The sequence below is a fragment of the Dermochelys coriacea genome, chromosome 1, assembly GCF_009764565.3.
Source record: "Dermochelys coriacea isolate rDerCor1 chromosome 1, rDerCor1.pri.v4, whole genome shotgun sequence".
NCBI classification, from domain to species: domain Eukaryota; kingdom Metazoa; phylum Chordata; order Testudines; family Dermochelyidae; genus Dermochelys; species Dermochelys coriacea.
This window is the reverse complement of record NC_050068.2, coordinates 346,333,679-346,347,567: the sequence shown is the minus strand read 5'-3', so window position 1 is coordinate 346,347,567 and position 13,889 is coordinate 346,333,679. Positions and strand designations below refer to the sequence as shown.

The 13,889-nt window shown below is 42.6% G+C and overlaps 1 protein-coding gene across 4 annotated transcripts in view; it reads left to right on the top strand.

The window, feature by feature from the left end:
* The first annotated feature begins 410 nt into the window (after positions 1-410).
* The window catches only part of CHCHD3 (coiled-coil-helix-coiled-coil-helix domain containing 3), a 273,302-nt gene continuing 259,823 nt past the window's right edge, over positions 411-13,889 (top strand). Inside the window, exons 1-2 of one of the 4 annotated variants that reach the window (XM_038397769.2) lie at positions 411-766; positions 4,955-5,066. In XM_038397769.2, the coding sequence (XP_038253697.1) occupies positions 683-766; positions 4,955-5,066 (196 nt within the window). In that variant the 5' untranslated portion in view covers positions 411-682. The remainder of the gene's footprint in view (positions 767-4,954; positions 5,067-13,889) is intronic. The other 3 variants (XM_043499167.1, XM_043499163.1, XM_038397759.2) reach the window with 3 other exon arrangements.

The window sequence follows — 13,889 nt, the reverse complement described above, 5'->3', positions numbered from 1 at the left end:
GACAGGCCCTGGGGGATCATTCAGCCCCTTCCCCTACAGGGACACGTCCCACTGAGCCCTTTGCCTCAGGGAGGGGACAGGCCCCGAGGACCCTGCCGCCCCACCGTGGGGGTCACGTCCTTGTGAGCCCTGCACCCCCGTGGTGGGAGACCGGCCCTGGGGTCCCTCGGCCACTAGACGGGTCATGTCCCAGAGAGCCCTGCCCTCGAGCCCCTGTGGCGCCCTCAGGCCCCGCGGCAGCGTCGCTGCCTAGGACGGGCGCGGGCCCGCGAGAGCCGGGCGACTGAGGAGAAGGACATTTCCCAGACGCCAAGAAATGGATAGCTCCCAGCATGCAATGGGAGGCCGGTGAGCTCAATGGAGACCCTGGCGGACTACGCTACCCAGCCTGCACTGCGTCTCTCTCACCCTTTCCGCCGGGCAGTCGTGGCGCTGTGCATTCCGGGACTTGTAGGGCCCGCCCGCGGGAAGTTTTCGGCGGAAAAAGTTTCCCGACCCTTTGCCTTTCCCGGGCGATTTCCATGGTTACCGCGTAGTAGCCAATGGGAAGGGGGCTTCTATCGGTGGGAGGCGGGGCTTATCCGGCGGCCGGCCAATGGTGGGTGGCGTTGTGAGCTGGCCGAGGGGAGCGCGAGTCTCCTTGGGGCTGTCCCCGGCGGTGGCCTAGTAGCCTTGAGCCGCGATGGGCGGCGGCGGGAGCAGCGCCCGGCGCGTCACCTTCGAGGCGGATGAGAACGAGAATATCACGGTGGTGAAGGGCGTGCGGGTGAGAGAGGGGCCGGGGACCCAGGGGACAGCCCCGCGGGCTCGTCCATCGGCCCCCACCCCCGGCAGCTGCCTCCTCCCTCCACCTTTCCCCCTTCTGCCTCAGGCCGGGGACCCGCTCAGCTTCCTTCCATTCTCCTGTGTGTCTTGCACCCCCCACTGCCCCGAGACCCTCCCTTTGCCTCCTCCAGTCCCGCTCTTCCTGCGCCTGTCTCTGTGCCCCCCCCCCATCTCCCCAGGACCCCCGTCCTCTCTACTGCCCCGCTCCCCGTCGTCTCCTACCCTCCTGCAGCCACTTCTCACCTGGCCCTGTCGCGCTCTTGCCGCCCCCTGTTTCTGAGCCCCTGGCCCAGCCACCGAGACCCCTCCTCTCTTCCCGACCCTCCACCTCGGAGTTCGCCTCAGGCCCATCCTTGTGGAGGCCGGCTGCGGCGCAGGACGCTTAGGAAGAGCGTGGCAGTGAAGCGTTCCCGTGAATAGGGCGCTGTGATCTCGTCCTCACCAGGATGTCTTAGGAAAACGCACAGGAAGAGGAGGTTTCAGAGTAACAGCCATGTTCGTCTGTATCCACAAAAAGAAAAGGAGGACTTGTGGCACCTTAGAGACTAACCAATTTATTAGAGCATAAGCTTTCGTGAGCTACAGCTCACTTCATCGGATGCATTTGGTGGAGAAAAAACAGAGGGGAGATTGATATACACACACACAGAGAACATGAAACAATGGGTTTATCATACACACTGTAAGGAGAGTGATCATCACTTAAGATAAGCCATCACCCACAGCAGGGGGGGGAAGGAGGAAAACCTTTCATGGTGACAAGCAGGTAGGCTAATTCCAGCAGTTAACAAGAATATCAGAGGAACAGTGGGGGGTGGGAGGGAGAAATACCATGGGGAAATAGTTTTACTTTGTGTAATGACCCATCCATTCCCAGTCTCTATTCAAGCTTAAGTTAATTGTATCCAGTTTGCAAATTAATTCCACTTCAGCAGTCTCTCGTTGGAGTCTGTTTTTGAAGCTTTTTTGTTGAAGGATAGCCACCCTCAGGTCTGAAAATGCATCCGATGAAGTGAGCTGTAGCTCACGAAAGCTTATGCTCTAATAAATTTGTTAGTCTCTAAGGTGCCACAAGTCCTCCTTTTCTTTTTGCGAATACAGACTAACACGGCTGCTACTCTGACACCCTCAGGTCTGTAATCGAGTGACCAGAGAGATTGAAGTGTTCTGCGACTGGTTTTTGAATGTCTGATTTGTGTCCATTTATTCTTTTACGTAGAGACTGTCCAGTTTGGCCAATGTACATGGCAGAGGGGCATTGCTGGCACATGATGGCATATATCACATTGGTAGATGCGCAGGTGAACGAGCCTCTGATAGTGTGGCTGATGTGATTAGGCCCTATGATGGTGTCCCCTGAATAGATATGTGGACAGAGTTGGCAAGGGGCTTTGTTGCAAGGATAGGTTCCTGGGTTAGTGGTTCTGTTGTGTGGTGTGTGGTTGCTGGTGAGTATTTGCTTCAGGTTGGGGGGCTGTGTGTAAGCAAGGACTGGCCTGTCTCCCAAGATCTGTGAGAGTGATGGGTCGTCCTTCAGGATAGGTTGTAGATCCTGGATGATGCGTTGGAGAGGTTTTAGTTGGGGGCTGAAGGTGATGGCTAGTGGCGTTCTGTTGGTGCTAATGGTCACATAAACACCACCCTATATCGGAAACCTACTGACCGCTATTCCTACCTACATGCCTCTAGCTTTCATCCAGATCATACCACTCGATCCATTGTCTACAGCCAAGCTCTACGATATAACCGCATTTGCTCCAACCCCTCAGACAGAGAAAAACACCTACAAGATCTCTATCATGCATTCCTACAACTACAATACCCACCTGCTGAAGTGAAGAAACAGATTGACAGAGCCAGAAGAGTACCCAGAAGTCACCTACTACAGGACAGGCCCAACAAAGAAAATAACAGAACGCCACTAGCCATCACCTCCAGCTCTCCAACACATCATCAAGGATCTACAACCTATCCTGAAGGACGACCCATCACACTCACAGATCTTGGGAGACAGGCCAGTCCTTGCTTACAGACAAGGGTGAGCCTCCCAGGGCAGGAGGGTCCCGTGATCCGGTAATTTGCCCACCTCTGAGTTAGCCAGTTGATGTTTGTAGTTACCAGTACAGAGTCTGGAGCAATCTAGTTGCCAGCCAGATTGGTCATACAGGGGAGCCGGGCTCTGTAGGTCGCAATCAGATGCTCCTGGAGTTGTGGAAGATGAACCAAAGTCCCTTGGCCAACTACCTTGTTCTTATAGTCTTTTTTTTTTTTTCTCTGTTGAAGTCTATGGATTTTGCTGTGTCAGTTTGTGACCGGTTACTCCTTAATTGGTTTTATCTTTTGGTGTTAACATTCCAGAACACCTCTGAGAGGGTCATCCTGTCCTGGTTTCGATTTAATCAATTGTCTTAGAGGTGCCAGCCTCCACCTCAGGGTCGTCAATTTGCTCTTCCGTCATTATGGATGCGCGTTGATGGTTCTCTGCTGTAGTTAAGTTTCTTCACTCCTCCTTTCTTGGCCATCTGACTTTAACAATGACCTTCACACCTTATCTTTTCCTGATGCATGTACTCCTCATTTACAGAAACAGTTTTTTACAGAGACCTTCAAAAATATACAGAGGTTTTTATGTTGAGCAAGAAAGGCATTGTAAATTAAATCTTACTAAATTTTGTAATCAAAACAGTTCACATTTTGGCCCGGACCTTCAACATTCCTCTAATCTCCTTAATATAGACGCAATACAAAATCCTGTTTCTTACTTACTAAACCTTAAAACAAATAAAAGTAAATTTAACTAGAGTGCCTAATTTATAATACATATAGGAAACCATAGTAGACATTATAACTTATCCTAAAACAAAAGGGTGACCATAATCAGTCATAAGGATTGTTCTGGTCTGTCCCTGCCTTAACATTGGTACAGACACTGGCAATCTGTCAGATGCATTTCTACCAGTGCCCCAGAGGGTCATTCCTTTCTGCTATTCAAAAAGGGTAGCTGGCAGGATGATCAAATCATATATTAATTCTTATAGTACAAATATAAAATCCTGCTCCTACAAATATCCCCAGCTTCAGTGGTAATACTCACATGAATAAAATTTAAGCATATGATAGAAGGTCAGAACCATACCTGGGCTGAGGTTGACTAAGCCTTGCAAATAAGGAGGATGGAATAATTTTAAACCTTCCAGTGTATATTTGATCAAAAACTTAGCAGGGAGATTCAATTAAGAATTTATACCAATAAAATATCTTTAGACAAGATTTTATTAGTTATGTAATTTGGTTTTGTATTTTGATAAAGTTAAAACTAGATTTTAATTAGCCGGAACCTGTTTTTCACAGGAGAAACTGACCAAAAAGTAAATGATAGTTTTACTACTTTTTCCTAAAAAGGTGCATTGGGGGAACAAGATGCAGCTGTAAATTGAAACATTATAAATATTTCATATTACCACCCATTTTACTAATATTACTGTCAAGTATTTCCCTGGGCTCAACTAGGCTTATTACAGACTATGCTTGAATCTGTGCATTCATTTCTTGTTCTCACGTCAATTCATATTCATTGAAACTATTAACAAATGTGGGAATTCTGTGCTTATGCTGATGTTAGAGTGGATTTAGCTGAAGATTACACTTACTGTTGTTATTAGTATTGTGGTAGTGTCTCGAGACCCCAGTCAGGTCAAGGCTTCTTTGGGCTATGTGTTATGTAAACACAAAATATGATCCTTGATTAGGATCCAAATAATTAAGAAAAGAGAAACTGATGGACAAAATTTAAACAATATGTCAACAATACAGAATTTGTTGCATTTCCTATGCTGCTTCCATTTTTTATTTTATTTCCCCAGACCAATTTACTCCCCACCCTGCTGCTTTCTGTTCATATCTATAGCAAGCCCAAAACGCCCTCATTCCCCCTGCCCATCTTCAAAAATACCTCTAGGCTTTGTCTGGAGAGGAAGAAAGAAAGGAGTAGGGGTGGAAGACCTATTGCTTTGCAAAGCTAATTCAAAATCTTTGATAAAATTTTAGATGTTTGGTTTTTATTCTGTGGTTTTGTTTGGGTTTTTTTTGGTGACCTGTTTTATCTTGCTGGGTTTTATGTTTTTTCCAGCTGTCTGAGAGTGTCATTGATCGTATGAAGGAGTCTTCTTCATCCACTGCAAGGCCACAGTTTCAGCAACGATCAGCATCTGGCGATGATGGCTTGCTTGGAGGTACTGCAGGTACAGCCATACTTTCTGAGAATTGGGGGAGAAGTAGAGTATGATGAAGTTTTCAAATTACCATGATAAACTTGTTACCATTTTGTAGAGATGACTCTGTAGGTTAATGTGCCTGCTGATCACTTTGTAAAAATGAGAGGTTTTTAGAATACTGTAATTTTTAAGTTATCCTATTTGATACTTTTTCTTTGCCTGACATTGACAATAACCCCCTTTCCTCCAAGCTAAGTGATACTGATGGACTTAGTTTTGCTTATTGTTCACTAAACGTTTTAAAATGCTTTATTAAACACACACAAAACAGATAAGGAAAACAATTAGTCAGAACACTTAAATACTCTCAAATTTGTCTTATTTTTTCTTTTCTGTGATTGGAGTGTTATGTATGTTCTTGCTATTGATGAATGTGTTTTCTCTAAAGATTCATTAAAAGGAAGCCAGGTATCTGATTGTATAGAATTTCATAAAAGGAAAAACATCCCTGGTTAAACTTTTTCTAAATTATATTGAATATCTGTTCAGGGGAAGAAAATAAAATGTTAGTTTAGGAAGTAGCTCTCGGATTCTGATGATGATTTTTTTTTTTCCTACTTGTTTTGGGTTTTTTTTTTTTTTTGTTATCAAAATCAAGTATTAGCATTGTTTTATTAGAGATAGCTACTTTATCTGTTGTCTTTGTCTTGATGGAAATAAGGATAATTGTAGCTTGTATTAAAGATTACCCGGATTGTTATTTATTTTTATTTTGCTAGTGCCCAGAATCCCCAGTTAGGATCAAGGCACCATTGTGCCAAACCCCATGCAAATACATACTGAAAATGGCCTCTGTGCCAAAGACCTTGCAATCTGAATTAAGACAAGAAGCAACAAATATGTGGAGGGGAAAGGACAAGAATAACAGTGATAGGAGCATACAATTATGTGACAATGAGCAGGTTTCAAGTAAAACTATTTTTTAAAAATATACCAGAAATATTAATATCAGTATTTCCTAATAGCCATTTGCTTAGCTGCTATCAGTTGCCAGTTTATCACAGATATTGTGGTAGAAATCGGTCTTGAGGCAAAGTTTCAATGAGGTGAATGTAGCATCTTCCATCTACTGTACTTGAGTGTGTTACAAATATTAAGAATCACAACACACCTGGTAAGGAGCTATCCCCAGTTTACAGAATGGGAAACTTTGACATGGAGAGGCAAGGTGACATGCCTTGTATTGCACACTGATCAGCAGTAGAGAAAGGAGTGGAAACCAGATCTCCTTATTCCTGGGTGTAGTCCAGTTGACTTCAGTGGGATTTGGAGTAGGGCTCTGGTGCCCTGTCTCAGCCCCACCACTGTCCAGTTTAGTTAAACGAATGTAGTTCTTGTGACGTTGTGTCCTATGTTACTGTTATAAAAAGGACCACTCCAGAGGCTGCACTTTGTATCCTTTGACTGAAATCATACGCTTACCTTTAAGATAATCTCATTGTGATATGTCCCACCACAGTGCTAAAATGCCCTGTAAAACAGTAATAATGTTCATTGCTGTTGCTCGCTATTATCACTGTGGGCAGTTTTAGAAAATAAAATGAAACAAGTGTTGAGAATGGGAGTCTCATGTTTAGGCCACTGTAAAAGAAGGGAAATTTGGAGTGGGTAATCTGTGCACAGGACTGGCAGCCAGGGATTCCAGAGGTCTAATCTTAGTGTGCATAAACTGTACGCTTAATTTGTCTCTTCTTTGTATGGTAGGCTGGGGGAATCAATACAATTCTTTTTATTGAACTCCAAAGGCTTCAAATTCAGTTTGACCCTTTGCAAACGTAGGGAAACTCATACTATCTTTCTTATATATACTTTCAACTTTAAAAACAGTCACCATACATTTAGATGAAGTGACTATTTCTGCTAGAATGTACAGCAGGGGTTATAGCTTACTTTTGTTGTTAAAAAATGACTCGTATTTAAGAGGATTAAATAATGCTAGAGAGGTATGAGAGATGTGGTAATGTATACTTTTCCCTGAGTCTTTTCAGAAAGAACTACAGACTTGAGTTCTTTTGATGCATTTTGATGGACCTGTTTATACTATAGCCAGACCTAATTTGTCCTCGTCCGTGTTTGTCTGATAAGATGATCTTACAGATAAAGCAGTGACTTGCAAGATTTTTCTTACATTCCTTGTTTGAAAGTCAATCTCTGTGTTGATTTAAGAACCTCACATCATATGGACTGCACCCTTTATCTTGGGATACTTTTGTTTTTATTCTTTTCACAGTGGTCAAAAACTTTAAGTAGGAAAAATTGAGTAGAGTTTTCTGAAGATGCAGGCTGAGGAGTAACAGGTTACATCACTTGCAAGAATATGTCTTCTTGCCAATGATTGTTGACCTCAACTGGGAATTTTTTTTTCCCCATACAACTATAATGAAATCTGAAGTTCGATACTATACCTTAAACCATCATAGGTTGCTTGAGTCATTTTCAGTCTTCTGAGCAACATTAAATGTACTGAAAATATTTAACAAGTGTGAAATCTTTTTAAAGTATATCTATAATTCCTAGGGCAATATTGATAAAAAGTAATTTGATAACCCTATTTAAGTGCTTTTTCTGAGCGTATATTATATCTGAAACTCGGTCATAATAGACAAAGAGAATGATTTAATTCATTTTAGCTTTACTGGATTACTCTAAAGTTAATATTCTATTTTGAAAAAACAACCCCAAAGCAACAATCCAGATTACAAGGGGGAGAAAAAAAGCTCTCATGCCTGGCCAACATTCCTTCCCTTGTCGGAACAGATTCTTCATGAGTTTTGAAGGCTTTTTTTTCTCTTCTGTTTTTGTTCCTAATAATATCGGTTATTCATTATTTGTATTAAAGTAGCACCTAGAAGAATCAGTTAAGCATCAAGGCCCCTCTGTACAAACGAGTAATAAAACAGCCTCTATCCCCCCAGCTAACAAACTACTGTATATGCTCAATCATAAGCTGGTTTGTTTATAATTCGACCCCCCCCCCCCCCCAAGATGGATAAGTAAAAATGGTAAAAACTGTAAGACCCTTCCGTAAGCTGACCCTATATTTCAGGGGTTGGCAAACGTTGGCTCCTGGCCCATCGGGGTAAGCTGCTGGCAGGTTGGGGCGTTTTGCTTACCTGGAGCGTTCGCAGGCACAGAGCCCCTCAGTTCCCAGTGGCCGGGGTTTGCCATTCCTAGCCAATGGGAGCTGTGGAGAACTGGCGCCACTTCCCGCAGCTCTCATTGGCTGGGAACGGCAAACTGTGGCCCCAGGGAACTGAGGGGCTCCATGCCTGCAGATGCTCCAGGTAAACAAAACAACAATGTATTAGATATTCAATTCAATGATTTCATAGAGTTTTTAAAATAATCAAATTTTGGTGTAGACCCGTTTATAAGCCGACCTCCGCTCTTTGATGTGTCATTTTTTTACCAAAAATATTCGGCTTATGACCGAGAATAAATGGTAAGTCAAACTTAGAATGTTCAACAAAAGGAGAAAAACGTGACCAGGTTCTTTCATTTGGAAATGGTACCCTAAATTATGTGTTTTGCTGTGTGAACTGGGTGTACAGCTCTTTTGATGTCCCTATAGGAGCCCTCAAACACCTGAAATACCCCACCCCAGAGGTGTGTCTATAAATAAGCCCAGTCAAGATAGACAATGGTCTAGGGTTTCAAGGGTTAACTTGCATTCAGAATTTGGAGGCAACTCATGGAGACACTCCTCATTGGGAGCTAACTAGATGCAACTGAAACTGTGTAATAGTTTTTGAGTACAGAAGTGACCATTCTAATCATCTAGTCTGACATTCTGATAACACTAGCCGAAGAATCTTACCCTGGAATTTGTGCATCAAACCTGTAACTTCTGTTTAAACTACAGCATGTCTTTAGGAAGACATCTAGTCTTCATTTAAACACTTCAGCACCTTCAAAGGAAGGGTCCTGTTACTGAGGATAGAAAGACAACTGGGTGGTGCTCATCAGGATTTGGATCGGGGAGCTTCAGGGAAAATATAGGAGCTATTCTGTCTGGCTTGTACTTTTAGTTTTGAGTTTACGATTTGTAAAACAGCATGGAAGAATGCAACTAGAATTTGCCAAGTTAGTGCCCATTTGGGTTAATCAAGAGCTCCTCTGCAAGTAAAGTCTCACCCTTTGCTAGTCTTGCGCTCTGAAAATAATTGTTCCTTTTCATTTACCATGTGATGACCATTTTAAAGTAACAGAAAAGTTTGGTCTGTACATGAAAATAGAGTCTAACATGGCCACTCTTGGACAGTGTCACTTTTTATAAAAAGGATCCAGGCAAGGCAGCTCTTAATCTTGGAAAAGGTACACTTTTATTAAAAGTTTTTGGTTGTTTGGTAACAGCAAACTTAATTTACACTCTCTTGAAAAGATTTGCTAAAGTGCATTGAATGGCTGGCTTGATAGGAATTAGAAGTCATTACAGTCATCACATGCTAAAGATTACAAGCCAGTTTAGTTGAGTAAGGATTTGTCCTGGCATCCTTGACTAACATAGTCACACCCCTGCTGTCTTGCAACATGTTTATGGCAGTTTGTTGCCACGTTCTTTCTCAGAGTTGGCTCTGTTTTCAGTGGTGTGTAGTTTGAACCTTTCACCCAAAGCATTTCAGTATCAGCGTAAAATTTTATTATTAGAGGGGGAAATGTCTTCTAACCCAGTAGCCTGCTAAAGTTGTCAAATTCTTCATTTTGTCACTATAATTTTTAACCTGGCACTCATGTCCCTAGATGCCAAAAGTATGTGGAGGACAGTGATATGCATAGGAAATGAGAGAGACCTCTTAATTTATGCGCTGCATATCTTAATTGAGTGGACTGTCACAAACCACCTTGGTGGGGTGTATATTTCAGTGCAAAACAGAATAAAAATTAGAAGCAAAAAGTCAAATTGTTTTTTGTTTTGTTTTTGGTAATCAGAGATTGAATTTATTAGGCTTTTTCACCCAATCCCCTGAAAGTGTAATGTAATATGCCCTATTTTCCACAATAGAGGATGTAGACCTATTAATTTTGTGTTGTTAAAACTGTTTTAGTGTGTATTTTAGTATAACCTGATAAAACTACTTGCAGATCAGTAAATAATTATTGGCTGTTCTTAAACTTTCTGCCATCTTGTTGATGCATTCTTTGGGGCAGATGGAAATGCACTGTTTAGTTTGGGTATTAGTAGGTGAACTAGTGGGTTGCCTACACAGTTAGTGAACAACAAGGCAGGCTGTGAATCTACAGTGCACTAGCTCGCCACACGATAACTCATCGTGTGGACACTCCTCCTGTACACCAAAAGTTGAGTTTTGTGCTTTGACATGTTCTCAGTTATGGAACCTTTAGTGGATTTACAGTTAAATCCAAAGTTCTGTAGCTGGGAGGACAGATTGTTAAGGGACATAGTGAAAAACAATTCATGGTTGTTGGTTGCGTTCACAGAGTAGCTGCAGACGGTGGAGCACTGCTTTTGAGCCTAAGAAACAAGCACTGATTGGAGTACTTGTGGCACCTTAGAGACTAACAAATTTATTTGAGCATAAGTGAGCTGTAGCTCACAAAAGCTTATGCTCAAATAAATTTTAATCTCTAAGGTGCCACAAGTACTCCTTTTCTTTTTGCGAATACAGACTAACACGGCTGCTACTCTGAAAACTGATTGGTGAGATAGCATTGTAATGCTGGTTTGGGATGATGAATGTTGACTTTTGCATCTGAAAATTCTATCGCTGGATCTGTGTGCCAAGCTCACTCTAGCCTTTCCAGCTCAAGGACACTAGCATGAGAACTGCATTGACCGTTAAGAAGCAAGTGGCAAATGCACTCTGGTACCTTGCAGCATGGGATTGCTACTGGTCAGTGGGAAATAATTTTGGGGTTGAAAAATCTATAGTGGGAGCCGTTGTCGTGCACCTTCCTTTCCTTTTCCTGTTGGGATGCCTGGTGTCACCATTTTTTTTTCCTGTCTTCTCTATCCCTCTGCATGCCATCTGCCATGTTGGCCCACTCAGCCCTGAGTTTCTGATCTGATGCAACACGGCTTGCAGAATCTCGCTAAACATATCTTTCTTAGCCCTCTCCTTTGTCCTCCTCCTCAAGGTCAGGCATTCTGCTGGTATGGAAGGGGCGCTCCTCAAGGCTGTAACAGCAGTAGCTACAGATAAAACAGACAGATGTATTGTTGGATTTACAGCTGTAATGGGCAGTGAAAGATGAATTTAAAAACTCCCTTCCCTTATTCCAATTTTTTTTAAAGATATGTTTATTGACACTTCAGCTTTGGAAAAAGAAAAGGAGTACTTGTGGCACCTTAGAGACTAACAAATTTATTAGAGCATAAGCTTTCGTGAGCTACAGCTCACTTCATCGGATGCCTCTTTTTGCGAATACAGACTAACACGGCTGCTACTCTGAAACCTGTCATTCAGCTTTGGAGTACCTCTGCACAGCACTTCTCTTACATCCCGGCTGTGATGGATATGGCCCAGAAGGGCATGGGGGAGGGAAGGAGGAGGGCATTAAGATTTCAGGTTGCATGAAATAATAACATTTCGGGCCTTATTTCCATGGGTTCAAGTATAGGGCAATGGCACTGAATACTAGTACTATTTTCCACAGGTGGTGGTGATTTTAGCTGATACCTCACTGAGGGTAACAGAGGCACAGCTGCCACTGGCGTCCCAAAACTCTCTGGACCCATGTACCACTAGCCTGTTTACTGTAATGGTTCCAGCCAAACTCAGTGCAGAATGGTATGGGAAGGTGTCCTATTGAGGAGGAAAAATTAAGGCGTACATCCTTTGGAAGAGTATTGCAGAGTATCTACATAAAAATTTTATTGAGATCTCTCAGGATTCCAGGGCCCTTACTATGATACAAGGGACATTACTATGTACATAAACAAACTTCTCCATATGTGCTCCTTCCCTACCTTACAGGAGAATGCTCGTTGTACTGCTATATCTTGTATGAGTAAAACGGTGAACGGTTGATGCCTGTGTCTTAACTTGGGGATGGGATGGGTGCTATCTTTACAGTTAAACTTTGTAAGGGAAAATACATGCACACAGTTACCGAGGTTCCTTTCCCTTCATGAGCCTCGTCTGTGCTTGGCTGGTGGGACTGGCTAGAGTTTGGCAGTTTCAAGCTGGTCCTGGCTCGCAGCATAGCTGGATCTCTTCCCCACCCAGGGTAGAAAAAATTGTTTGGAAATTCACAGCGATTCTGCTGTTTGGAGAGCTGCATTTTTTGTTAGCTGGCGTAGTCTTGAAATTATCAAGATCAGAGCAGGTAGGCATAGTGGAAGAGTGCAACATGAACATTCTCAAGCAGTGAGTTGGAAAGTTTGTGTCTAATTATCATTTTACCGTTTTTATGGCTCACATCTTGGAAAACCAATGGATATTTTTGAGACTTAAGACAAAACTAAAAGGAGGAAAAAATATATAGGAGAAACTTTGTTTGTTCTGTTTTACCACAGCAGTGTTTTAACATTTATTTGATTAAAGTAGGTCTAGTAGCTCTGCTTTTAGTGGTCAGTTCTCTATCTTTCTCTCTGGTAACTTTTTGTGCACAGGCAGTGTTTTCTCCTTTAATAGATATTCATTTAGAAGTACCATTTTTGTTTCTATATGTACTGTAAAACAGATAATTCCAAATGTACAGCGCATTATGTGCTTCCCTGGATTTGCCTAAATTAAATTTCATGCTAACCTACCCCAAGCTCTAAGCGCTCTATTAGGTTTTACTGAATGCAGATATTTGCTGTAAGTCTTTCTTTTTTTCCTCAGTAATTTAACAATGCAGATATAGCAAAAATGTTTTTACAGCAATTATGAAGGTACTATATGCAACATGTTATCTGGTTGCTTAGAAACTTTGTCAGGTTAGGAAGAACAGATCTGTTTTTTGTTGCACAGTATGAGGAGATTAGCAGGAGCTCTTGAGATGTGTTGGACTCCAAGGGAAGGGAGATGTGAGTCTCAGAAAACAGCATACAGAAAATGTGATCTGGCCAGAGTGCTGAGTTACAGAAAGGACAGACCACCTCAGGTCCAGAGTTGCTACCAACAGGGAAGTGCCAGGAAAAAGATAACCTGCCATGCCCTTGCTGACTATTGGGTGGCACCTGCAGTTAGTGACCCTCTTCACAAACTACATGGATTTTAGAGACTAACAAATTTATTTGAGCATAAGCTTTCGTGAGCTACAGCTCATTTCATCGGATGCATTTGGTGGAAAATACAGTGGGGAGATTGATATACGCACACAGAGAACATGAAACAATGGGTTTTATCATACACACTGTAAGGAGAGTGATCACTTAAGATGAGCCATCACCAGCAGCGGGGGGGGGGAGGAAAACCTTTCATGGTGACAAGCAAGGCTATTTCCAGCAGTTAACAAGAACATCTGAGGAACAGTGGGGGGTGGGGTGGGATGGGTGGGAGAAATACCATGGGGAAATAGTTTTACTTTGTGTAATGACTCATCCATTCCCAGTCTCTATTCAAGCCTAAGTTAATTCTATCCAGTTTGCAAATTAATTCCACTTCAGCAGTCTCTCTCATTGGAGTCTGTTTTTGAAGTTTTTTTGTTGAAGGATAGCCACCCTTCAGGTCTGTAATCGAGTGACCGGAGAGATTGAAGTGTTCTGCAACTGGTTTTTGAATGTTAATTCTTGATGTCTGATTTGTGTCCATTTATTCTTTTACGTAGAGACTGTCCAGTTTGGCCAATGTACATGGCAGAGGGGCATTGCTGGCACATGATGGCATATATCACACTGGTAGA